We start from the raw sequence: 26,346 nt of genomic DNA, 5'->3' as shown, positions 1-26,346 counted from the left end.
TGGCCCTGTGCTCACCTCCAGGAAGAACCTGTCACTCCTCTGTGTTTTGAGGACTGGGTGCTGCACCCAAGCAGGGCTTCTCTGCTGAGCAGGTGGGCAGAACCACAAGGTCATATCCACCTGCATCTGAGGTTCCTATTGCCAAGTCCTGCTTCTTGTCTCTGTCCCTTTGCAGCTGAGACACGTATGCCGTGGCCTGGAGACTTCCTCCTCAGCCTGTTGGTCCTATTCTTTTCCTCTACAGGTGACATCCCTGAACCCCCAGCATATTTAAGATCCCACTGGCTTTTCAGGATAGCACACCTTCTCAAGACACACTGGTCCCTCAGCATCAGGTCAGCATCCTCTTCTTGTCTGAAGAATGCATCATAATCCAGTCGGGAGCCAGGACTATTTTCCCTTGCACTTTGCTTCTGGGAAAACTTTATTATTACTACCGTGCTTTAAATCATTCTAAGTGCTTACAAGAGCTGACAATAATGTATGCACATTATTAATATCTTGTCTAGGTTTTACATTTGTCATCGTCAATTTATGCTACCTCTCACCGAACCCCATGGTTGACTCTGGGGCTCGTCGGCTACTGTGTGTGCCCTATGGGTTTAGACAAATGCATTTTGCCTCACATTACTGTGTCAGTATCACAGGGAATTTCGCTGCTTGCTCCACACGCTCTCACTTACCCTCTCTGGCAACCACTGTCTTCTCAGCTTCTGGTTCTGCCTGTTCTAGAAGGTCCCACATCTGCAGTCTCTTCAGACTGGCCTCTTTTTTTTGAAGATAATGAGCTCAAGCTCTCAGATTTGGCCTGTTTCCAGGACTACACTCACTTTCACAGTCCTCTCTCTCTTTTTCATGTTCCTAACCCTCCAGGGTCCCTGAACAAACTAGACAAGACAGTGGTGGGAAGCACCTCACCTGAGCAGCACCCGTCCACATCTAAGCCCTGCTGGCCTTCTTACCCGCATATCTTTTTAATCCACCCCCCCATGGTTAGCTAGGGCTGGGAGATAGCTCAGTTGGTAAAACTCCCATTGCATAAGCATGAGGACCCGAGTCCTGATCCCCAGCCTCTGTGTAAAGGTTGTGTGTGGAGGCACATGCCTGTGACCCACCCCATCACCGGGGAGGAAGAAACAAGAGGCTCTCTGGAGCTTGTTGGCTAGCCAGTGAGCTCTAGGTTCAGTATGAGACTGACTCAAAAAATGAGAAGGCCTAGTTCCCTTTCTCACGCAGAAGACTACAGCAGTAACCTCTGATGCATAACCAAGGTGTCACATGTGCATCCAACCTGTGGCCTACGGGCCACATGAAGGTAGTGATAACTACCAGTGCAGCCCAACACAGAACTCATAAGCTTACTTAAAACATTATGAATATTCATTTATATTGTATTTTGTAACTTGATTATGTGGTTCTTGAGTATGAACTTTATAGAAGACAAAGACAACATCGTGTCCCAGTGTTAAAACGCTGGACATGCCTGACAGTCCGGCCTGTGGTCCCTACCATGTACTAGGTTTTTTTGAAATTCATAGTGTGTATGTAAGAGGGAGGGACACAAAGGGACTTGCTGATTAATTTGGGGGCTGTCTAGTGCCCTCCCCCATCCCTCCTCCTTTATCTTTCTTTACTCATTTATTCTAAGAATGTGCATCAGGCTCTGTGATGAATCATCTCTGGGTAGAGATGGATTAGTGAAAAAATGATTAAGGAAGAATAAAATGATCTGGACCTCACATAGCTCAAAATAATCACAAGATCCATTCTGATTTTGCTTATTTGAGCAATAAACAAAACAGGGCATAAATCATACTGGATTCTGAAGAGTGAATTAGCGCCCAGCCAAGTTTGCTCATTTATCTTCCAAAGCTATTTTGAGGGATTGAAAAGCTTCCCCAACAGCAATGGCATTTGGGAGGAAGAAAAGCTAAAATTTGCGTTTTTTTTCCTGGCTCTAAACTTTCATGACTAAATCATAAAAAAAAACCCTAACATTTTCAATGTCAAGTATTGTGAGTTTTCTCAAGTCTTCTCATATGCTTAGCAGAGTGGGAGATACAAAAAGACACATGTTCAGGCCTAGGTAAGTGCTATCCATAGTAGGTACACACTGATTACAAACGCATAGTACGTTAGCAAGGGGCAGATTAGCAACCTTTAGTTCCTAAGAATAGTATTCATAAGAGTTGAAACCTCCTTAGTCCTGCGGCCCTTTTCATAAACTCTAAGGCATTCACTTAAGTTTGTGGGTCAGGAGTCCCATGCCATCAGTACTTCCACGGTGGCTGGCAGCTAAACCCTGCTCGTGTTAGATCAGTGCCCTCACCCTCACCCCTACCTCATGCAGGATCTGGACACTGATCAGTGAAGTGTGATGGGGCAGCTGGGCTGAACTGCTCCTGAGGGACCCCATGTGCCTCATGGACACACTCACTGATTGTGAAGACACATGGAAATAGAGTCTGCCCTATTATGCCTCATGTCTGCCTTACGACCCCAGGTCAGTCCACCCTCAATCTACCCTGTTAAAGGAAGACAGGAGACAGGTCAGGATGGGTCTGGGGCTTGGTTGGACTGTGAAACATTTTGGTGAGATTAAGTGTTCTAAAGCAGAGTGAGGTAATGATTGCAAAGCTCTTCAAATACGCCACAAACCATCGAACTGTATAATTTAGACCTGTAAATTAGAGGTATGAGAAGGATGTATCAAAAGAGCTTGGCAAGGGAAGCAAGAAAGGAGAGAGAGGAGGAGAAGGGTAAGAAAGACCAGGAGGGAAGGAAGGCATGTTCTAGGCCCTTCTCTTTCATATATCCTCCAGTGAGCTTGAGTTGACCTCCAGTGCAGAGGAAGCCCTGCCTGAGTTAACTGGTGCCCACCCTGCTGGAAAGCTTGAATAATGGGCAGTCTAAGCACCCCATCCTTGTCTGTCCTGTGCTATGGGACAGCTAAAGGCTGCTAAGCCAGGCTTTCTTCTCACTGTCAACACAGAGCTAGTAGCGCTGGCCAAAATTCACAGGCTAGTGGTGGCTTCCTCTCTGCTTGGCCTCCAGCACCCCCAACCTGAAAGCCACTCCCTGGTGCAGGTGAGACCCCAAACTCTGCATTCTCTTTTTCCTATACAGCAGATCCCTCTCATGGTCTCATTCCTCCTGGGCCTGTTGTTAGAGGAGCCGTCTGGTCAGTGTGTCCAGCCACAGATCATCCCGTCAGAACTGGTGGTGTGGGAGACTGCCCCATGAGGATGAAGCAGTGTTGGGCTCACGAGGCCCCAGTCACAACAGGCTGTGCAGCCCTGGGCTGATGGCTTCACCTCTCTGAGAAACTCTATGCTGCTGGAGGTGGGGTGGCTCCTCACCAGTCACTGTGAAGTGAACAAGGTTCTTGGGAGTCAGCCGACAGATGTGACTGCTCTGCTGCTGGGGGAGGCAGATGGGTTGTGTGCACATAATCCTCAGGTTCCTTGTTCCTCTCACATAGTGTGGCCAGGCTCACTTGGCATGCTACAACATACTGTTGCCATGCTAGGACTTGCCCTTTTGGAAACTGAGGGACAGTTGGGGGCCCAGTCACCTGGACAGCTCCTCTGTGAGCCTGGGTCTCTTTCAGATGCAATCAGAGAGATGGCTTGTCTCACATCTATATCATTAAACACAGGTCTCCATTCCTTTAAGAGCATTTGTGTTCATCCTTCTGCACAATTCCACTTTGGAATAAATGATTACACAGCCTTCCCTGAGCTGGACACAGGAGGAAGGTAGAGAGTTCTTCCCAGTGTGGGTCACGAGACCAGACTGGAGCCTGTGGAAGACAGTCAACAACATCCTTTAGGATGCTGCTCACGTGGTCCACCATCCAAAGAGGCCACAGGGGCTCTGCTGTCTCCACATCTGGGGTCATTTCCCTTTATCCCTTCCCTTACAGTTCTCTACCAACTCACAGGTGTCTGATCCAACTTTGGGGACCTGCTTTCATTGGTCTTGAGAGCAAATTTCCCAAGCCGTTCTCCACCCATGGTTATAGTCGTAATTAACACAAGTCATATAAAAGATGTACTGATGCCCAAGAACTGGCCTAGTCAAAGAGGCAACTTGGGCTCAGCAGCTCACTTTGACAGAGGGGACTGAGCACTGGCCATGTGCTCATGGTGAACTCAGGAACACAGGGCACAGGCCGAGGCTCCAAGCCTCACCAGACATCTATACAGATGTCTATGCAACAGACATCTACATGCACGTCTACATAATTATGGAGGTGGTGCTTGGAGTTCTGTGGGAGGTGCTTCTGTTATGTGAGGACAAAGGAAGCCTTTTGAGGAATTATTTCAAACCAGCTAAAATGTGTATACTTTCTTTTTTTTTCTGTTTAAAGCACAAAGTGAGTGATGGTAGGTTGGACTACAGGAGATAGGAAAGCTAGCCCTGTGAGACCCTGTAGAGCTTCAAGTAGGGAAGTCAATATGAGGAATTAGGAAGTATATCAATGATGAGCCATCTAGGAGTCAAAGCTCCTGAGATCTCACAGCCTTGGAAGAACGGCCTGTGTGACTGCTTCCCCTCTCTTGCCTCTGTCCAGGAGCACTTGATGGAACTGCTAGCCAATGGGTTCGAAGTCTGTGGCAGAGAAACTTCCTTGTGTGCTGGAAGACTCCACCACAAATTCTTAGGACAGTTAGGAGAGTACAGATTTCCCCTCAGTCTGCCTGGCCAGTCCTTTCCATTTCTAAAGGCAGAGCTGAGATTGAGCTCACTGGATTAGAGGCTTGTAATCAGACAAGAGCCCGAGACAGTCCTGTTATTGAGAATATATATGAGTGCTGGGGAAAGGCTTCCAGGATGTGGAGAAAGTCCAGGGTCTGCCAAGGTCATGGTAATGCCACAGACTGCAGCCAGAGAGAGCTGCAGACACTGCATTGCCAGGGTGCCTCGGTGTCCTGCTGCAGTCCCAGCAGCCCTCTTCTTGAGGCCACCCACCTACAGAAGCAGAGTCAGGCTGAGAATGATTAATGCCACTGGAGTACTTTGGAGGGAAGAGTCCATCCTTACAGATGGGAGCTGAGCCGCAGCAGGGCCAATTTGGGCGATGCCTGACATGATGAGGCCCACGGCAAGTGTCCTTCCCTGACTCACAGAGCCCCGGCTTCTGGTGGGGCTGTAGTCATTAGCAGCCTATGCTGCTCAGGGCTGAGCTTAGCTGGCAGAGGAGGGGCACTGGGGAAGGAATGGAAGGGAAGAGAAGAGAGCAGAACCCCACGGGAGCAGAGAGAGTCGATTTAGAGTTACAGCGGTGAGATTGCAGGATGTAACATGGAAGGCTGGTGGAGTCCAACACGATAAGGCATTCAGTTCATTCTTTAACCACAGCCTTCTCTAGCCTTTTTAGACAGTACTAGTGCAGTAGTGGTACCTAGTACAGCACTAGTACCTAGTAAATTACTAGTATTTGTATTTAGTGCACTATTTATACCTAGTGCAGTAGTGGTACCTAGTACTGCACGAGTACCTAGTGAATTACTAGTACTTGTATTTAGTGTACTATTTATACCTAGTAGTAGTAGTACCTAGTACAATACTTAGTGCAGTACTGGCACTTAGTGGGGTACTGGTACTTAGTATAGCACTGGCAGTGGGTACAGCATGAGTATACAGCATAGTGCAGGTACCTAGAAATTCATGAGTTCACACTAGCAATGCCCTGAGCGGGTGTCCCAGAACTTCTAAAGGTCTGTAGGAATTTGCCTCAGGGCCATAAGTGTGGTGAATAAGTATTAGGATGCACAGAGAGATATAAAACCTTGACCTTCTCATTTGTTATTACAAACTTGGCTGTCTAAATTTCTGCTTATGGGAAAGATTAATTCCGAAGAGTTCAGGTCCTGCCACCCTCCTGGTGGAGTTGGAGCCTCCTTTGTAGCAGTGGAAAGGACAAATGCCGCTGGCTGGGTGGGGGTGAAATTCTAATCTGGACTCTTCAGAAGCATTGCTTCTGTGCAGCCCTTTCTAAACTGTGTGCTCTGGCCATGGTGCTTCTTGAGTGTCCAAAATCCTATTTTCCCACTTCTGATAGAGTCAAGAGTCTCTGGACTGTGCCAGGAGAATGCCATCTCTACAATTCTGTGCCACTCTCTGGTCTTGTCTTGAAACTCTTGGAACTGGGTGGGTGAATCATGATGTGTCCCCATGCGCCCTGTCTATGAAGACAGCTGCAGAAATACCTATTGGGCAGCCCAGAAGCCTGGGCTGGCACTGTGCACCCTCTCTGCCTCTGGGGAGTCCCAGCTGCCTGCCTGTCTTTCTTGTGATGCTATTCCCAGGATGTAATATGTTTAGTGAGACTGAGAAGGCCCTCCGTGTTCTCTCAAGTGAAGCTGTTTCCCAGCTGGGAACCCCACGCCTGAAGATGAACTTCTGCCACCCTGCTGTCAACCCATCCACACGGGGAAGCTCCAGACTCCACACTTTATGCCCTAGTCAACACAGGACCAAGCAGGCCAGCCTGGGATCTTTTCTTCCCTTGAATTTTCCTGAGAGGACTGGAGAAAGGTGGTTCTTGCAAAAGAAAGTTTTCTTGACATTCTAGCCAAGAAATGAAGAATTCACCCAGCACACAGAGCCTGAGGCCTCTTCATGATGCTCAAGATTCACTCAGCCCCCATGGCAACCCCACTTTACCTCTAGTCTCATTTCTTATTTGGCCTCATCAATTATAAAGTGTTCCATAGAGGTCATTTAAGGGAAGACAAGGAAACAGCCAGCAGCTCCTCAAGGTCAGACAATGAATCCCTGGGTGCCCACCAAGAAGGAAGATGTAGGTTTGCATTGATGTGTTGGGAGTGTAGCTCTATACATGCAGAGCCAGAGGCTCTAAGCGGTGAACAGAGCCATTCCCAGCACACTGTAGCATCCTCCAGCTGTGCAGTGATCAGGTGCAGGGCAAGAGGCTAAAAAGCTACATATTGAAAGAAAGGTGTGTGTGTGTGTGTGTGTGTGTGTGTGTGTGTGTGTGTGTGCTCTAAATAGCACAGCTGCTTTGAATAACACTTTGGAATTTTTTTTTTTACCATACTAACCACATATTAATTATACAGCCCAGCTGGTCTACTTCCAGGTATTTACCCAAGAGAAAGGAAGACATATGTCCACACGCAAACATTCACAGCAGATTCACTCATAACAGCCCCCAATGGGAAACAACTTAGATGTCAATCAGATATAGGTTGTAGGAATGCAAACTCTCAGATACACATAATAGGTTACAGGTACCTGCTACAACATGGGAATCTCAAAGAAGTGAATCTCCTCCAGGGAAGGAGCCAACTACATATGGTACAACTCTGTGTGTACAAATTCTAGAGAGACAGAGGGAGCCAGGTGTGCTGGCTCATGCCTGTAATCCTAGCACCTAGGAGGCTGAAGCAGGAGGATGACTGTAAATGTGAGGCTAGCCCAAACTGTAAAGCAATTTCCAGGACAGTCTGGGATACAGATTGAAACTCTGTCCCAATAAGCAACTATATCAAAACAAAAGGGGAGGACAGATAACATGGTGGTTGCCAGGGACAACCAGAGGGGTAGGAAGGGTGTGGAGCACTTTGGAGTGATGCAAATGTTCCCCATCTTGGCTGTGGGCAATACATCTATTGGGCCAGCCTCTGAACAGTGAATTCAGAGAGTGTTAATTCTGCTGTAAGCAAATTGTGCTGCAATCAGCCCATCATGGGACAGATGTCTGTGCATGCTCTTTTCTCACTAGTCTTCCCAACCCATCTTCTACATAGACCTGTTCTCCCACCGACCTTTGGTGCCTCCATCTTGGTCAAGGCTGCTCTCCATGCTTATTCTAAGCCAATGCTGAAATATGGATGCTATTGCACACACACACACACACACACACACACACACACACACACACACACAGAGAGAGAGAGAGAGAGAGAGAGAGAGAGAGAGAGAGAGAGAGAGAGAGAGAGAGAGACAGACAGACTAGTCCTTTGCTAAGAATGGTCCAAAGCACTGAGCAGAAAGGCAGGTGACCAAAACAATGTGAAATGCACCAGATAGCAAGCAGCATGTGGCTTGCACCTGTCCACTGTGTACCCAGCCCTTGCTAGGCATCAATTACATTGTGGTGACCATAGCATTTATTTTCTAGGCTTGGCCATCCAGGGGCATCAGTCTGATGCAGAGTAGTACTGATCTGCAGACAGATCTGTGAACAGTTGCCCTTGGGGGACACACACGCACACACAGCTCTGTCCAGGAGACTGACTTATACGTGCTTCTAATTTTGCACAACTTAAAACCTCCTATGTGATTCCTCACACAAGAAAGCCATCAGTAGCCCAGAGGAGGAGATAAATAAGTATGTTAGACATACTGACTTATAACAACACAGATTCCCAAGGGCAAGAATCCGAAATGCAGGCGTAAGTTAACTCTACATCCCACTAGGTGGAGCCCGAGGGATAGGTTAGAGTAGGCAGACCCGGGAAGTCTTAGGAAGGCGCTTAACTGGATTGGGCTGCCTTGTAGAATGTATGTGCCACGTACAGATGCTGCAGTGCTTCCTATACACCGGAGTAGACCCTTAAGATGATCTCATAACCATATTGCTCTGGGTGGAGTAACTGTGTCCAGAGAAGCAGCCACTTTTCTGTGCTTACACAGGTGGGATGGCTGGTCACAGATGGCTATACCAGAAAAGACCGGCACGGAGGGTGGGGGGTGGTGGTGGTGGGGGGTTGTGAGGGGAGAGGAAGGGGAAGCAGTTACACCCAGTCCCGGGCTCACAGAGTATGGGAAACTGTCCATGGTTCTGGAAATCCCCGTAGGCCCCTCCCTCTCCAATGCATGCCGTTCTCCGAATATCTTTTCAGCTTGCTCTCACGTTAGCACTTCTCAAAGGGGTAGGAACAATCCAGTGATGCAGGTTCTGGCAGCTGTGATGGTTGCTCACTTTGCAGAGTCCAAGTGTGTCTCTGTGCGTGTACCCGATGGGTCCTGGGGACCAGCATACCATTGGACATCTCCACAAAGGAGACAGGCTCAGCTGCAGAGGAGCAGACCTGGATTCTCAGAATTCTCCATGTGCCTTCCTGAGCTTGCTAGCTTTGGTTTTTCTACTCACCAGGCTCAATTCATAATTGAGGACATGTCACCAAGGATTGTTTAAAAGGGTATGTGACACAGACACTCAACATCTACCTTCATTTTCCAAGAGAACACCAGCCACCCACCCATAGGCACATCCATTTGACCTCCCTGCCCACTGAACTCTGCCATGGCCGATGTCTGCAGGAGCCCACACTGCCCAAACCCCTATCTGCAGTCAAATGCTCTACCACTGAGCTATACCCCCTCCAACCCCTATCTGAATGTAAGCTGCTCATCTTCACTTTCCTTCAAGTGCTAAGTCTTGATAAGAGCTCAAAACATCTCTCTTATGCTCAACGTGTCTTGAGCGTTCTTACCAAGCAGAGCAACCACACTAGGTTGGGGTTCAAGTCACTCATTCTCCAAGCACATCCTAAAATTCACCCAACTCTGCTGCTATCCATGTGCCCTGGGTGTGCACTCACATTCTAGCCAGCCTGGACACACTGCAGAGGCCACGCTTGGTGATGGCCTTAACCAGGCCTCAAACATCTTTTCATGTCTTATCTAGTCGAATAAACTAAAAGAAAACTGACTGACTAAAAGAAAACTGACTGAGCCACCACCAGGCTCAGCTCAGTGTAGATTTGAGTTGCCCATCTTCCTTCTTAGATTTTGGAAGGAAGATCTACTTCTCAGAATCAAGATAATACTTAGAGTTACTTTATCAAGTGTGGTTGTACAAATTTGTATCTCCTTACGACAAAATTTGCAGTTCTCAAGCACAGCAGCCGAGCCTAAATGTGGTAGCCCTCACTCATAGCAGTCGAGAGGCTGAGGCAGGAGGATGGCAAGTTCAAGGAGAGTCTGGGCTACATAGTAAGATCCTGTATCAAAGATTAAAATACAAAACCCAAACAAAAACAATGCCCTCATCCGAGTTTTGTTGTTTAATGAAGTATTAATAATAATGTAGCATTTCAACAAATATTTTCTGACCTATACTGTGTTTCCTGTCCTTAGTTCTCCAGAGGCTGAGCATGGGCATTATCTCCTGCCCCACCTCTCTCTTAAATATGAAACCAAGGCCCATGGAAGGAAAGCAGAGCAAGACAGCCAGTGGGGTGAGGGTTGACCTTGGAATTCCTGTCACTGAAAAGCTGAAGTTGTGGAAGCCTGTGTGTGCTGCTAGGCTGTCTCTCAGGGAGCACCCACTTCCTAAATAAACAAAATCTTTTTGCACCCCAGGATACTAGGGGAATGAGAAGATCTAGGCAGGAGGACCTGTGACTCAGTTCGGTATCTTCTCAAATACATTGTGGCTCTAAAAAGTCAAGTCCAATTCTAAAGCAATATAGTTTTTGTGCTTGAGCAAAGTTAGGACACTATTACCCACAGAAGATAGCCTGTCATCTAAGTAATATCTTTGATACACATCTTAGTTAGCCTCCGCTCTATTACCATTCTGAGTTTTCAGACCCCCAAAGTGTCAGTGCTTCCTGATGAAGTTACTGCCCAGTTTTATTAAATTTATTTCTGCTACAGGAAGCGTTGATCTTTTCATTTCTTTGTGGGACTTTCAGGATGACCCTAATATCTCTCTCCCTCCCTCTCCCTCTCCACACACACACACACACACACACACACACACACACACACACACACATACACACACACACACTTTTAAATAATAAAGTCCAAAGATAGAACAAATTCAAGGAAAGAATCATGCCAGAAAAATGTTGAAGTGAGAAACTGTACCAAAACTTGTTTGAAAAATATAACCGATCATTCTAAAAATGACTTTTAGTTTTATTTTTATTATGTGTCCATGTGTGGCTATGTACATGTGCATATCATTTCCTGCGGATGCCAGCAGAGGGCATCGTATCCCTTGGAGCTGGGGTTACAGGTGGTTATGAACCTCCCAATGTGGGTATTGGGAACCAAACTCAGGCCCTTTGGAAGAGCAGTGTGTGCTCTTGACCACTGAGCCATCTTTCTAGCAGTGTGTGGCTAATATCCACTGTGGAAAGTTGCCTTATTGAATGGAAATTCTGACATAAAAATTTTTAGTGAAATGCCTTATGTTACAAATGACCCTCCTCTATTTTTATTTAAGTAAACAATGTGGGTACACATGTCTTCCAAGAATAGAGTTCTTAAAAACTTGGTAGGGGAAAGTCAAACAGACCTATCCACAGGCACTCGGGTGTTGCACTGATGCAGGCTTGGCTGTCTGACACCCTCACTGTAGCTTCCGCTTCATTATGAATTTGAGTTCTCTCTGGCTCCAGCAGCAGAGACCAAAGCACATAAGCTAACCACACAAGACAGAGATATGCAACAGAGCAGAGGCAGAGAGGCACCCCAATCTCTTCTGGCCTTTGTAAAATAGGAATGACACCCAGAACTGGAGGGCACTGAAACATTAGCTTGACCCTTCTGTGGCTGGTTAAAAATTCAAGTTAGAAATGACAGACACTCTCATTCTGAACTTGGGATGACCTCTGGCTGGAACACAAAAGGAGGAATGCTGGGAGGAAATGTGGAAATGTGTGGGACAAGTAAGGATCTGTGTGGGATAAGGGAAACTTATCCCAGCACAGTGCTGAACACCTGTCACTCCAGCACTTGGAAGGTAAAGAAACTATAAGACCCTGGGCTATGTAATTCCTGTGTGAAGGAACCTTTTGAAGGTTGAGGTTGCAAAAGCTACAGACTGAAAGATGGCCCAGTTCAGAGATCCACCATGCCATCAACTCCGAAGAGACTCTGACAGCATCGGAAACTGGTTAGTGCATGAATTTCCCGCCAGGGATCTAAGGACAAAAAAAGACAAGGTTTGGGAAGATAGAATGATGCCTTTCAGTGGACCCAGAGTGGGCTAAAGTGAAGGAAGGGTGGGATGATGGCTTCAGCATTCAGTAGAGGCTATGGATGAATAATCTGCCCATTCTGTGTGAATCCGTAGGAGATAACCGAACCCTGCCTCACTAAAGATCTGATGTTTACAGCTCTAATGTCTGTACTCTGCAAGGTTACATCAGATCTGTCTTTGAATTCCTCCAAAGGGGTGACATTAGGGACACAGGCTTGGAAGCCAGCCAGCCATGCACTGAGATTCCAGCTGTGAGGTGTTGGGCAGGTGACTCAACCCATCTGGGCTCTTATTTAACATACTGGTAAGAATACCTAAAGCTTAACACTTAAGGTACAGGGGCCAAGATACACAGAACACAATCAGTACATGATGGTGATCACTACAACTATTTTTAGTTAAGGAGAGCCAAAGCAGGGTCCAGGGAGGGGCTTGCGAAAGTACTTGCTTTGTAAGCCTGAGAGCATGGTGGTACAGGATTGCAATATCAGTGTTTGAGGAGGAGCGTGGACAGGCAGATCTCTGGGTTCATTGGCTACTTGGTAAGACACTGAGAGTCCTTGTTTCAAGAAAAAAAAAACAAGCTGAAATTGACTTCTGTCCTCCACCTGCATGCTCACACATGTGCACATGCACTCTCTCCTCTCTCTCTTTCTCTCTCTCTCTCTCTCTCTCTCTCTCTCTCTCTCTCTCTCTCTCTCTCTCTCTCTCTCTCTCTCTCACACACACACACACACACACACACACACACACACACAAATGCCCAATGTTGCTTCCTGGTGTTGGGCTCATGTAGGAAGTGAACGATGGCAAGGCTGTCAGTAGATAAGCCCAGAGCCCAGCCTCTCCACCACCCTTAGATTTGCCAGCTGCTTTACCTAACACTCATACAAAATTCTTGAAATCCATTTCTCCTAAATCCTCTCGGATGCAGTAAAATCTTAATATGTCAGGTGTAAACTGTGTGCGGAACCTTGAGCTTCATAAATTTATGTAAGACAGAATGAAATATCCAGCATGTTCCACACATTCATTGCTCCCCAAATGGGGGAAGAGTCTCAAGGTATCACTTTATTCTTGCGTGCCATGACCTTTGAGGGTGTCTGTCTGCTTTAAGGTGAGTAAGATGACTCCTGTTTCTTGAGTAACATCTGCTGTGATATGCTTTAATGAAAGATTCCTGAGAATGCTTCACTTTTTAAAGATTTATGTCATTGCTTTAAGTTATGCCTGTGTATGTGTGTTGCTGTGTGTGTATGTCACATGAGTGCAGATGCACACAGAAGCTCGAAGAGGGAGTTTGGTACCCTGGAGCTGGAGTTTCAGGCAGTTGTGAGCCACCCGATATAGGTGCTGGGAACTGAATTCCAGTGCTCTGGAAAAGTAGCAAGTGCTCTTAACCAGAAAACCATCTCCCCCGACCATGGGTACGTTCTTTTTACTATGTACAGTCACTTTCGGTTTCTTTAGTTTAATACAGTGACTAAACCAACAAGACCCTGTCAAACACATTTTCTTCTTTATCTCCATGCAGACACCTCTTTGTCTGCAGTCCAAATGAAGTTACTTCTGCCATGTTTATTTTCTAAGGACATGCCCTCATTCTACCCAAGCTTAGCGGGAAAAACAGACAGCAGTCTAAACATTCATGCTGTGGCTAAAGCTCTCTTCCAGAACAATACAGTTTTAGCAGCTCCTGCTGTTTATTGAAGTCTGCCGGGGAAATGTGTCTCAACCTGAACATTTGTAGAAGCTGCTCGATGAGGCTGACAGCACAGGTCTATCTCTTTTAGGACAAGCCCTGAGCGTCTAGCCTTCTCTGAGAACATTGTGGGGGAGAGAGAGCACAGAATGCAGGAGACAATGGGAGGCTGGGACCAAGATGCCCAGAAACAAAGGATGGAGACTTAGGGATGGGAGGGGGCAGAGGGAGGAGCAGGCAGAGAAGAGAGAGGAAGGGTAAATATACAAACAACAGTCACATCTGTGGGCTTTCCAAGGTCAGCACTGCAGCTGCCTTTTAACCTGAGCCCACGGCTTCACCAAACTTTACTGGTGTCCTAGCCTGTGGGGCTCAATGGCTAGGTAATATAATTATATCACCACTATATAAAGACATGTGCCTACCTGGAGCTGAAAATCTGTCAACACTCCTGCTCAGGGTTTCTCTTTCATGTGTGCCCTTGGACTCTAAGCTGTGTATTTTGTATTTTTTTAGACAGGGTCTCATGTAGCACAGGCTGACTGCAAAACTCTATGTAGCTCAGGATGACCTCGAACTTCTGATCCTCTTGCCTCCGTGTCTCAAGTGTTGGGTTTATAGTGTTGTGTCACCAGGCCAGGTTTATGCAGTGCTGGGGCTGAACCTAGAGCTTAATTCATCACACTAGGCAAGTGCTTTGCCAGTTGAGTTTATGTCCCTAGATTATGTACTTGTGAAAGACCAGGTAGGCTTAGCAACATAATTCAAGGTCGTGAAACAGCATGAGGTTGGGTGGTCTGATCAAAATCACTGAGAACTTGCTTCTGGGAACACAATTATGCCAGTGAAGAGCGTAAACCACAAACACACACCACCCTGGGACTGCTGGGCAGAGCCAGCTCTTTCTTCCTGTGACCAAGACGGACTCATTGCTTTGGTTCCTCTCCCAAGGCATTGCTGGATCTATGACCACAGTTGTCCATTCACCATCGTGAAGCTCTGTTTCTGATGCCATGCGGGGAAGTAAGGGGCTTCCTTCCTATTAGTGAGGATAGAGCCAAGGGCCTGCCTAGGAGAGCTGGGTCCTATCCAGCATGCACACCCCATGTGGAGGCACAGGTGATCTTATTCCACAGAATCAGAGGCAGCATTGCTCTAGGGGAGAAGACTTCACAGAGGTACCAGCAGTTGGACTAAGTGACCTCTGCTAACTTGGTCCTGTTATCAGAAGAAGAGCCACAGGGCTTTTCTAATCCATGGTGCCCTGCTCCTGCCCTGTGGGCTGGGCAGAGCCTCAGTGTCCTCTGTCTCACTTTGTTCTGCAGATTTCCAAGGGAGAGAAAAAGAAAGAACCATCTTACCCGTGAGGAATTTTGCTCAGGACGTAATATCCAGTGTGGGAGTGTTGGTATACCTACAAGAGAGAAGAGGAAAAGAGAGCACTGAGACCAAGGCTGTGATTCCTGGCTTTCAAATTTCTGAATCCTAAGGGACACCAGAGGCCAAGGGCAGCCTATGCGGAGCCTGTAGGCAAAGCCTTAGTGACGACAATTTGCATACCCGGTTTGCAGTACTTCCACCATTCACTAGGTTTATCAGGCAGCTGGAGGCTTGATGTCATCTCCATGGCTACCTGGTTAGTTATTAAATTAGGAGTCTGTATTTCCATCTAAACTAAATACAGCACAGAACTAATGGGGGCCTGTGGTCATTGGAGCTCATTGGACATGGTCAGCGAGACCTGGCAGGGCGAAAGACCTTTAAAATTCTGAAGTTCCTGCAGAGTATGGCCAGGGGTCCCCTGGGGCCTCAACTCTGGGCCTGCAATGAGCATGGAACTGGAGGCAAGACTGGGCACACTCTCCACCTTTGATCCAATTTGATGGACATTTTCTGGCTTCTGAGAGGGATAAACCAGGGCTCACTGCAAGAGGAGAGTTAGAAACAGCTGGTGTTAAAAACAGAGAGCAGGACACCAGCAGTTTCCAAACTTCTGGAGCCCTAAATTATAGAGGTCTCTTTTGATCTTTTGAGGCAGGAGAATATTTCCTAATCTGTAAACAGTGAAGAGAATTCAAGGGGGTACCCATGAGAAAGGGGGTACAGCAGCTCGGGAAATGTCAGCATGCCCCTCCAGCTCTTTATAGAGCCGCTTCTTCTCTAGGGTAGAGTGAGATCCTACTTCACTCCCACTCATACCTGAGGAACCTCTGAGGGCAGAGGGATGCCCTGTGCGGAGGGATGCCTGTGCTGAAGAATGCCTGGCAGCTAGCACATGAAGCTAACTTTCTAAGGATAATGCTAGGTTTTGAACTATGGGTTGATAAAGCCATGCCCATCTGCAGCAGCCTTTTTCTCATGGCTGCTGTAGAGGAAATGGCAAGCCTATTGAGAGCTGGTCCAAGAATGAATGTCTAACTCCTAACACACTCCCCAGGTTCCCAAGTTCCAGAGAATGGTGGGCATCATTCTTACTCTGTCCTGCCCCAACAAAGTTTACAGACTTCAAGTTGTCAGACTCCAGGACATCATGGAGTGCTGGTGGTGGCACATCCCTTAGTCATATGAGGGGTACACCTTAACTAAATGTGCCCTTCTACCCCATCCTCAGAGTCACAATTCCTTCCCCAGAATTCTCTCCACTCCTCTTCTTCAGGAATCAGAGACAGCCTGGCTGCAGGCCACTTATCAACCAAGTGGTGTGAAAATGTCCCCTTTCCTCTGAGACCTGTTAGAATGAACCCCAATCTTCCTGGTGGGCTTGAAATATCATCAGAGTCCCTGCCATGCTGCTGTTTCCTTATCAGTACACTAATGCAATGTTTTACTGTCCTACTTTAATCCCAAAGCAGAAACCTTTCAGATAAAAGGTAAGAGATGTGCAGATGAAGGAAGACAATGAATGGAGAGTACACTGCATGACACTGGGGGTGAATTGTGCTGCTGATGATGGAAGAAAGCCTCCAAAGGAAGAGAGATTCTGACCTGGTATGATCACTGAACCAACTTCCAGGGCATTACAGTGGACATGGAGTTATTTAGAAAAACAGGTTCAGATATAAAAGCAAACAGTGTTTAAGTGTCAACAATATTGTGCTTCTAGAGATCTTGAAATCCCTGAACCAGACACATGGGACCCAGGCTGGCCTTCTGGATGCAGTGGGTAGGGAGATGTGGTTCTATTTCAAAACAACAAGCATTATTCAGCCCTTTACTACAAGTCCAAGTTCACTGTTGCCAACTGAAAAATCCAGGATAGCACCAGATGAAGAAATATATAAAATGCTTTGTGCATACATCATGCACAGTAGACTTTGTTCCTGCCTAGGACCAAGGGCAGAAACTCACTCATGCCCTGGCTGACCCATCTTTGCAGTCCCCCTTCAATATGCCACCAAACAGCACTGAAATTCTGCAAGCGATTCTTGAAGCAATGACAACGGAAAGGCTAATAAAAAACTACCTGACATACACTGTGGAAAGAAGAAAGCAACAGGAGAACTTTCCATTTTCAACTCTATGCCTGCACTAGTGAGGAAAATTACACATCCTGGGGAACTGACATAAAATGTCTGGAAAAGAGACCGACCAACTATTATACCCCAGCAAAAGACATCTGGCCATGTCTTTTTTTTTTTTTTAAATCATCTTCTCATCCCCACTGGGACATTTCAACTCTAGTGACTGTGTCATAGGTCTGAGGCTCTTCTGGGAACAGGTGAAGTCAGTCAAAGTATGACTAGGAAGAAGTCCAAAGGAGAGGTTGAGAGAGCAAGCCCTCCAGAGCTGTTCTTCCTGCCTTCTTCCCAGGCTGCTCACGGCCTTGTCCTTACCCTGGCAGCTGCCTTCCTACTTCGCTGCTTTTCTGTTGTGCCATTCTGCCAGAACTTTCTGCTGACTCACAGCTAATTCTCCCTGAGAAAACAACATTGTCTTTCTTGCTGGCTGGCTGTCTTTTTTGTCTCCCACATACGCTTCCCATAGCAAAGGCCATGTAGAGACACAAGGCAAAAACAAACATAACTTCCCAATACTCTCTGCAAGTCTTCAAGACTTAAGAAACACCTTTCTGCATTCCTTACCTTGACCTTCATGACAACTTCTGTCTTAGTTACTTTTCAATGGCTGTTGCAAAACAATATGGACAAGGCAACTTATGAAAGACTGTTTATTGGAGACTTAGAGTTTGGGGTTATGACCATCTTAGCAGGGGGCATGACAGCAGGCAGGCAGGCATGGTAATCAGATCCACAAGCCTGAAGCAGAGAGATCAACCCGGGAATGGCAAGGACTTTTGAAACCTCAAAGCCCACCCCCAATGACATATCTCCTTCAATGTGACCATACCTCCTAATACTTCCCAAACAGTTTCACCAACTGGGACCAAACATTCAAACATCTGAGCCTATGAGGGACACTCTGGCCATTTTTATCCAAACCACCAAGGCTTGTCATAGGAGCAGCCTTTCCTGGCTTCGCTTTTCAAATGAAGAAACTGAGTCTCAGAGTCACAAATCAAGGCCCAAGGTAGCATAATGTGGAAGGAGCTTCAGGTGTTCACACATACCTAACACTGTTTCTACACCACCACCAGTTTCTACTGCTGGTTGGAGTGCCTCTCCCATCGGTCACACTGTCTCTGCCACAACCGCCTTATGAAAGACCCAAGTTCTCTGTGTTTATCTGGACCATTGGTGGCTCTCTCTACAGACCAGAAGACTACTGCTAGCCCTTTCCACCTACCTGGAAACCATCACTGAATCTACAGTAAAAGTACTTAGTAGCACCAACTTTCTTCTCAAGCTCTGAGATCTGCATTCAAAACATTTTTTTGGTAAGATGGGTGAGTGAACACTGATCAATACATTTGATAAATGTCCACTGGCCATCTGCTGTGTGCAGTGCACTGGAGAAAGGTGTGTGTCAATGTCTGCATCAAGGAGGTGATGGAGTGGGTCACCTAATAAAATGAGGAATGGGAGATGAGACAGTACTAAGAACATAACACATGAGAATACTCGGTGAAACAGGTGTGTTTTGCACACAGGCTACACACTCTGAGAGGTCAGAAGATCTACTTGGTACCTCCCTGTGTGTCATGACCACAATGACTTTAGTTGTTCTTTTTCAGAGTTTATCCAGAAACTGTACACCAACCTGCTTTCCCCCAACTGTGAAACCCGTTTTCTGAGGCCCTTACCATTGCCATATTCAAAAATTGTCTTTATACAGGTCACTAAGTGAAAGTAAGAGCATTAGGGCAGGTGCTCTTTCACCGTGACTGGGGTGCTTCACACAGGGACAAAGAAGGGCACAGTGACGGCTCAGTGAGTGAAATACTTGCCACGCAAGCATGAAGACCTGGGTTTGAATCTTCAGAATTCCTGTTAAGCCAAATATAGTAGCATACACCTGTAATTCCAGCATCCCTATGGTGAGATAAGGGGCAGCAGAGGCAGGAGAATTCCTAGAAGATTGCAGATGGGTTACCCTGGCACACGCAGCCATGAATAGTAAAGAGATCATGTGTCAAACAAGGTGAAGGTAATGATTGGCATGCCAGATTGTCCTATGACCTCCACATAAGTGCTGTGGCACATGTACCTACACAGTCCTCTCTCTCTACATGTGCGCACGCACACACATACACACACACACACACACACACACACACACACACACACACACACACACGGACAGAGACACAGGCGCAAACTGAAGTAGGATACCGGGGGAGTCTCAGGGAATAGCTGGTAGGAAGAGGGAGGTCTCAATGGTGCACATAAAAGTGGAATGCCAAGAACCACCAGCCATTGCCAACCACTAGCAGCTGGAAGACACCAAAAGGGTTGCCCTTTATAGGGCTCACAGTGCTATGACCCTACCCACCACAAACCACAGTGGGCGCATATATCACTAAGGCCAAGTGAGGCCATCTTCCACAGCTTGATCGTTATCATGCCAGCCTCCTTCCCTCCAGCCCACAACCTTGTGGATTTGTGCTTTACATTCCCTTGAATTCTCTTCTGAATCTGACCTTCTTACAACATAAGAGCAAAAGGACGTTTAGAACTTCCTTTGTGTCAGTTTTATAGACAGTAGAGTGTTGTTTGCAGCAGACAGTGCACTCAGCCCTTCACATTGGCAGGTGCCACATCCACAGATCCAACCAGTTACAGATAGAAAACATTTGACAATAATTTGTGCATATGCTTAATGTATACAAGCAGTGCTTTCTCTTGTCATTGCCCCAAACAATGTAATAAAACGTCAATTCATTCAACATCACAATAGGCATTGTAGGTAATTTGGGGATGGTTGTTCTAATTTCCTGTCTGTGGCTGTGATACATCCCCTGACAAAAGCAACATTAAGCGGGGAAGTGTTTATTCATTTCACAATTCCATGCTACAGTCTATCATTGTGGAAAAGTCAAGGGAAGAACTTGAAGCAGCTTGTCACATCAAGTCAAGAGCTGAGAGAGAAGGAATGCATGCTGCTTGTGCTCAGCCAGTTGTCTACTCTTACAAAGTCCAGGGTCCAAATCCAGGAGAAGTGCCACCTACTTTTACCTTGGGTCTGCGTGTATCAATGAACATAATTAAGACAACCCCCACAGACATGCCCAATCCTTTATTAAGGCTCTTTTCCCAGGAGATTCTAGGTTGTTGAAAGTTGAAAACCCAAATTAACCTTTGCAATGTTTTAAAATACAGAGCAGTTCTTGCATAGGTCATCTGAAAATCCTCATATATCATTGTACATTGGAGACATCGACCTCTGGGGATTTTGTATCCTTAGAACCCTGAACCATTTCCCTGTGCATATCCAGGCGTGACTGAATTCAATTTCGAAAAGACACTGAGAGCAATGGAATCAGTTTAGAAAAGTGAAGATACCCAATTCTTTCCTGAGGCTTGCATTAAGATCTCTCAGGGAACAAGCTGAGAAATAATTCGTTCAACAACTGCTGGGAGCTGCTATAGGCTCATGAGCATTCAGAGCCAAGTACGTTTGGGAAATCGACTTGTGCTGACAATCTGGAGGGTTCATAGAGACTCAGCCAAGGCCTGTAGCCTCCAGATGGACAGATGGAGGTCATAGGAACAGGTCCCTTCTCTGCAGATAGCATGATGTCCCCGAACCCAGAGGCACTGGCTCTTCCATGAAACTCTGACTCTGCTAAGATCAAGTAATAGACTCCCCAGGCAGCCATACTTGCATCTCAGGAAGACGACAGCCAGCCCACCTCTTTCCAAAAGTCTTTGGGGTGGGGGAAGCTGTCTTTAAAACTGGGATTGGGGCAGAGCTGGAGAGCCAGCTCAGAGGTTGAGAGCACTCACTGTTTTTCTAGAGGACCCTGCCTCAATTTCTAGTACCTGCATGGTGGCTCACAACTGTCTGTAACTCCAGTCTTAGGGGATATGATGCCCTCTTCTAGCCTCTGTAGACACTACATGCATATGGCACACAGACATACATTCAGGTACATACACATAAAGTAAAAATAAATGTTATCTTTTTTCCCCCCCAAGACAGGGTTTCTCTGTGTTGTTGTGGTGCCGGTCCTGGATCTCGCTCTGTAGACCAGGTTGGCCTCAAACTCACAGAGATCTGCCTGGCTCTGCCTCCTGAGTGCTGGGATTAAAGGCATGCACCACTGCCACCCAGCTAATAAATGTAATCTTAATAGAAAATAAACTTGAAAAGTCTGAAGTGGGGACTGGGGATATAACTTAGTGGTAGATGGCTCATGTAGTATGTGTGAGACCCGGTGTTCAATCTCTAGGACCACCAAAAAAGAAGGAAGGAAGGAAGGAAGGAAGGAAGGAAGGAAGGAAGGAAGGAAAGAAGGAAGAAAGGGAGGTGAGGGGAAGGAAGGAGCAAGGAAGGGATGGAGGGAGGGAAAACCAGAGGGTATGTTATGCTAAGAGCACCAAGTCTCAGAAGGATAATTGATGCATGATTCTGCTTACATGAGGCCACAGAGTGAGCATATTTATAGAAAATGAAAACACAATCTAGGGGCTGGAGAGATGGCTCAGTAGTAATAGTACTTGCTATGCAATCATTAGGACCAGAGTTCAATTTCACTATCTTCATAACAAGCAGGATATCCCACACATGCCTATAACTCTACCAAGCTCCAAAGGAGGCAGAGACAGGGGCTTGCTGGTTTCCAGCCTAGCTGAAAAAACAAGGACCCCAGGTAAAAAAGAACCTTGTCTCAAAGGAGTAGGCAGAGTAACAGAGGAGAATATCAGATACCCTTTTCTGTCCTCCATGTGCACACACATACATAATAATATAAATACATAAAAATTAAAAATCAGTATCTGGATTAGTACCCAGGGCTGGAGGCAAGGCAGGGGAGAGCTACTGTCCAGTGTCTACAGAGTTTTCACTGGGGATGATGGTGAAAAATTCTATTCATAGATGCTGATGATGTCACACAGCACTGTGAGTGTGCTCAAAGAGAACACACTGTAGTGGTTAGCTGTTCTGTCCATGACCTTGAAGCACCCCCCTAGAGATGTAACAGGTCCTACATACCTATGACCTTGAAGTGCCTGCCCCTGGGGTGTGGCTCAAGGTGACTCTTAAGAACAGAGATGCATGTAGGCTGCTCTCTTCACTCCCTTGTGAAGGGGCTTGGATGCTGGGACAGTCTCAGGCAGAAGAACAGCATGGGACCATGCCTCACTTTTCCAGGACCTGCAACAATTACTCTGTTCTGTCTTGTGAGTTTCCCTTTCTTAAATCCCTTTGCCCTTTAAGTAGACTCCATGGATTTCTCACTTTAACACACCTTACAGATGCTAAAATGACATACAGTGTTCTAACTTCATTCGGTTGCTGTGGTAAACACCATGACCAAAAGCAACTTGTGGAACAAAGGGTTTATTTGGCTTATACTTCCAGGTCATGGTCCATCACTGATGGAAGTCAGGGCAAGAATTCAAGCAGAAACTTGAAGCAGAAATCATGAAGGGATGCTGCTTGCTGGCTCACTCTCTGGCTTTCTCACAGGCTCATATTTACTTAGCCTTTTTATACAGCCCAGGACCACCTGCCTAGGGAATGGTGTCGCCCCCAGCTGAGCCTACCTATATTAATTAACAATCAAGACAATCCCTACAGACATGCCCATACACCGTTCTGATCTGGGCAGTCCTTCAATAGAGACTCCTTTCTCAGGTGACTCTAGCCTATGTCAAATTGAGAGTGAAGGCTAAGTAGGACACCCAACATGGATGTATAGTCACCCCAAAAGGTGGGGGGTGGTGGATTTGTAATATTTTTTAATTTAATACAAACTAATGCTCATTTAGGAAGATTTTGATGCCTTCTATGATGAATAATGAATCTAGAAAGGCAGGGATTTTGCTAAGTGTGGAAGTCATATGCCAACATGACTTGGGGTGCTCCAAGGATTGTTTCCCCCCCTACTGTTGGCAATCACATATCATTGGCCATCCCAGAATAGGTATAAAGCATCAGAACCATCCACCAAGAGACTCCCTAAGGATTACCCCCTATTCGCTTATCATTTTACAGGTGACAGGAGCCTTTGGCCCCAGAATTCTGTTAGTGACAAAGATGAGCAGGACGCTAGACTTCCTGGTACCTGGTTAGATATACCTGACCTCAACTCTCTCCCAAGAGGAACAATGAAAGGCCTTGGGAAATGTACCTTCAAGCTCTGACTCTCACTCGCCCATGGGGGACTCCAGTGACACCAGCACCCAAGGCAGGCCCCACTTCATGAAACACCTATAGGGCTCCATGTATATCTGCCATGCTCAGCCTCACAGCAGCCCCTTGAAGAAAGAAATTAGTTTACATACTGACATAAACCTCGGAAGGCAGCCATGATGGCCATGCCTTGCCCACTTTGTGATGTTGTGGAAGGCATGTTTCCAGGAAGTATCTGGCAGAAATGTCTTCAGCACCAGGCTGCGGTGATATTGTGTTCCCCAATATATTGTGCACCCTAATAAACTTATCTGGGGTCAGAGGACAGAACAGCCACTAGATAAACATAGAGGCCAGAAAATGGTGGCACACACACCTTTAATCCTAGCATTCTGGAGGCAGAGATCCATCTGGATCTCTGAATTCAAAGCCACACTGGAAACAGTCAGGCATGGTGACACACACCTTTAATCCCAGGAAGTGATGGCAGGAAGCAGAAAGGTATATAAGGCATAAAAACCAGGGACTAGAGTCTAGTTAAGCTTTTAGACTTTTAGCAGCAGTTCAGCTGAGATTCATTCCGGATGAGGACTCAGAGGCTTCCAGTTTGAGGAAACAGGATTGACTGAGAAGTTGGCAAGGTGAGGTTAGCTGTGGCCTGTTCTGCTTCTCTGATCTTCCAGCATTCACCCCAATAAATGGCATTGTATTTGTTTTTATTAATAAGACCTTTTAAGATTCATGCTACACCAGGCCTTTCCAGTCTTCTACCACTCGACTACCTCATAGATATGCTCTGGCTAGTTACCGCTAGTACCTGAGGATGCTCCAACCGAATCCAACATTAACCTTTTACACTCCCTCCCAAGAGAATTGCGTTTGCAGCCTCTAGTGACTGCTCAGTGGCTGGCATTCACTTCAGCACAGGCAATAAAGGACCCCAAGTCATTCCAAGCAGAAGTTTCAAAGCAAATGCTGGACAACGTTGGCAGAGAAAACAAACCAACAATAAAAGTAAGTAATGCTTTCAGGGTAACAAAACGCAGGACATGGATTCAAGGGAAAACTGTTCCTTTCACATCAAAGACCCACCTGGCAAAGGGGTGGGGTTTCAGAAAACACACCCACAAGACAGAAGGCCCTGTCCCTGATTTTTTTTTTTTTTTTTTTTGCCATTTCATCAGGATCCTGGTAGTGTTCTGTGCAAAGAAACTGCAACTCCTCTGTGCTCCATCCTACCCACAAACAGGGAACTAAAACTCACATGGGCTAAGCGGCAAAGAGAGGCTCATTCTGTAGCCTGACTATCAGAAAGGAGCAGTGAGGATCTGGGCATCACTGAGGGTCTGCGGCAGGAAGGCAGTGCACTAAGGGAGGAGGCCTGCTAAAAGAGAGGTTGGCAGAAGGGAGGAGGGAGGAGAGGAACTTTCGAGGCAAGCGGAGGGAGGGTGACCCTGGCTGCTGTGGCCACAGAGGCTCTGTTGGCCCAGTGAGAAGTGATGGCTGCCCCCCCCCCCCAGTCCTCCATGATATCCTCCCCAGTTGTATCATGGAGGGCCTGGTGCTCAGCTTCATCTGTGTCTGATGTTCTAGAATTAAGAGGCTCTGGGGTGGGTGGGAAGGGCTGATCTGCCAGCTGTTACCAGTTTAGGAATAACGATTTGATCAGAAGCTTGAGAAAATCAGGAGACCATAAAGGCTCTGGGTGAGGCATGTGGGACTGTAGACAGAGTGAGACCCTGGCTGGCTTTGGGGGTCAGGGGAAGCCCCCACTTCAGTGACACACGTCAGCTCAGGAGAAAGGCTAATGCAGCCGGACTCTGTCACCCCTGGTTGACAGTCAGAAGAAAATGCAGAGACTCTCAGACACAAATTGGAAGTGGCACAGCGTGTGCACAGGCTGTATCTGTCCCCCACGTTCCAATGTTGAAGCACTGTTCTTTGCCTCTCCCCTGTGACAAGATGGCTCAGGAGATGGCGCCAATGGTAGGTGGCTAGGACTACATGAGGTCATCAAGGCAGAAAGCTGTCACAAATGAGGTCAGTCCCCAGTATCAGTACACAGCTTATGCCTTTGTTCTGCTGGGTGAGATGCTGCCAGAGGATAGTGAACCTGCAGCTTCCAGACCCGTGACTAGTAACTGCTGGTTATAAGCCTCCCAGCCTTTGGCAATTTGTTACAGCACCTCACATGACCAATGCAGCTTCCATCCGAGTGGCTGAAACATCCAGCAATAACAGGAGTGACATTGAGGAGGAAGAGCTAAATGTCCACTCACCACATGACTCAGAAACTGGATTCTTTTTCCAGAGTCAACACTATATAATTTTTTTCCTTATTCTCCTTTACATAATTTTCTGAAATATATGTGAATATATTGAGAATTTCTCGCATGCATACAATGTATTTTGATGACATCCACATCCACTCCGCCACCTTTTCTCAGGTCCCTTTCACTTGTCCCCACTCTTCTCAGCTTTGTGTCTTTTTTCTCTCTTGTAGCCCACTGGTCCAATTTGTACTGCCCATATATTCAAGGGTGTGGAGCCATCTGCTGGAACATCGTTGACCTACCAGGGGCTGAACTCTTAAAGAAAATTGATTCCCTTTGCCCAAGAAGACATCAATTGTCAACAGCTCCTCAGCTCATGAGCCCCTCCCCCCATATGGAATGTTGATCTGGGGCAGTTCTTATGTATTCGACCACCACCGCTGTGGAGTTCATGAACACAGTGGTTCTGCCCTGTTCAGAAAACACTGCTGAATTCTTTGATGCATCTCATAGACATGAAACTTACAGCCACATTAAAAACAAAACAAAACGCTTACGAATGATCACAGAGGCATCACTACCAGCTAAAACTACCCAGACACCTGTCTATGGTTGAGGCTCAGCTGCCTCACAGAGGCCATGGGACGCCACCTAGTGACGCAAAGTGCAGATGAGACATGTAACGACTGGGGTGGAAACTG

General features: G+C 46.7%; 1 protein-coding gene across 2 annotated transcripts in view; it reads right to left on the bottom strand.

The window, feature by feature from the left end:
* Dpp6 (dipeptidyl peptidase like 6) overlaps positions 1–26,346 on the bottom strand; it is a 656,578-nt gene that overhangs the window by 172,570 nt on the left and 457,662 nt on the right. For both annotated transcript variants that reach the window (XM_059257772.1, XM_059257773.1), the window contains exon 6: positions 15,038–15,090. In XM_059257772.1, coding sequence (XP_059113755.1) covers positions 15,038–15,090 — 53 coding nt within the window. The remainder of the gene's footprint in view (positions 1–15,037; positions 15,091–26,346) is intronic.

This window comes from Peromyscus eremicus, chromosome 3 (assembly GCF_949786415.1).
Source record: "Peromyscus eremicus chromosome 3, PerEre_H2_v1, whole genome shotgun sequence".
NCBI lineage: Eukaryota > Metazoa > Chordata > Mammalia > Rodentia > Cricetidae > Peromyscus > Peromyscus eremicus.
The sequence above is the reverse complement of the archived record's forward strand: the minus strand, read 5'-3'. Positions and strand labels throughout refer to the sequence as shown.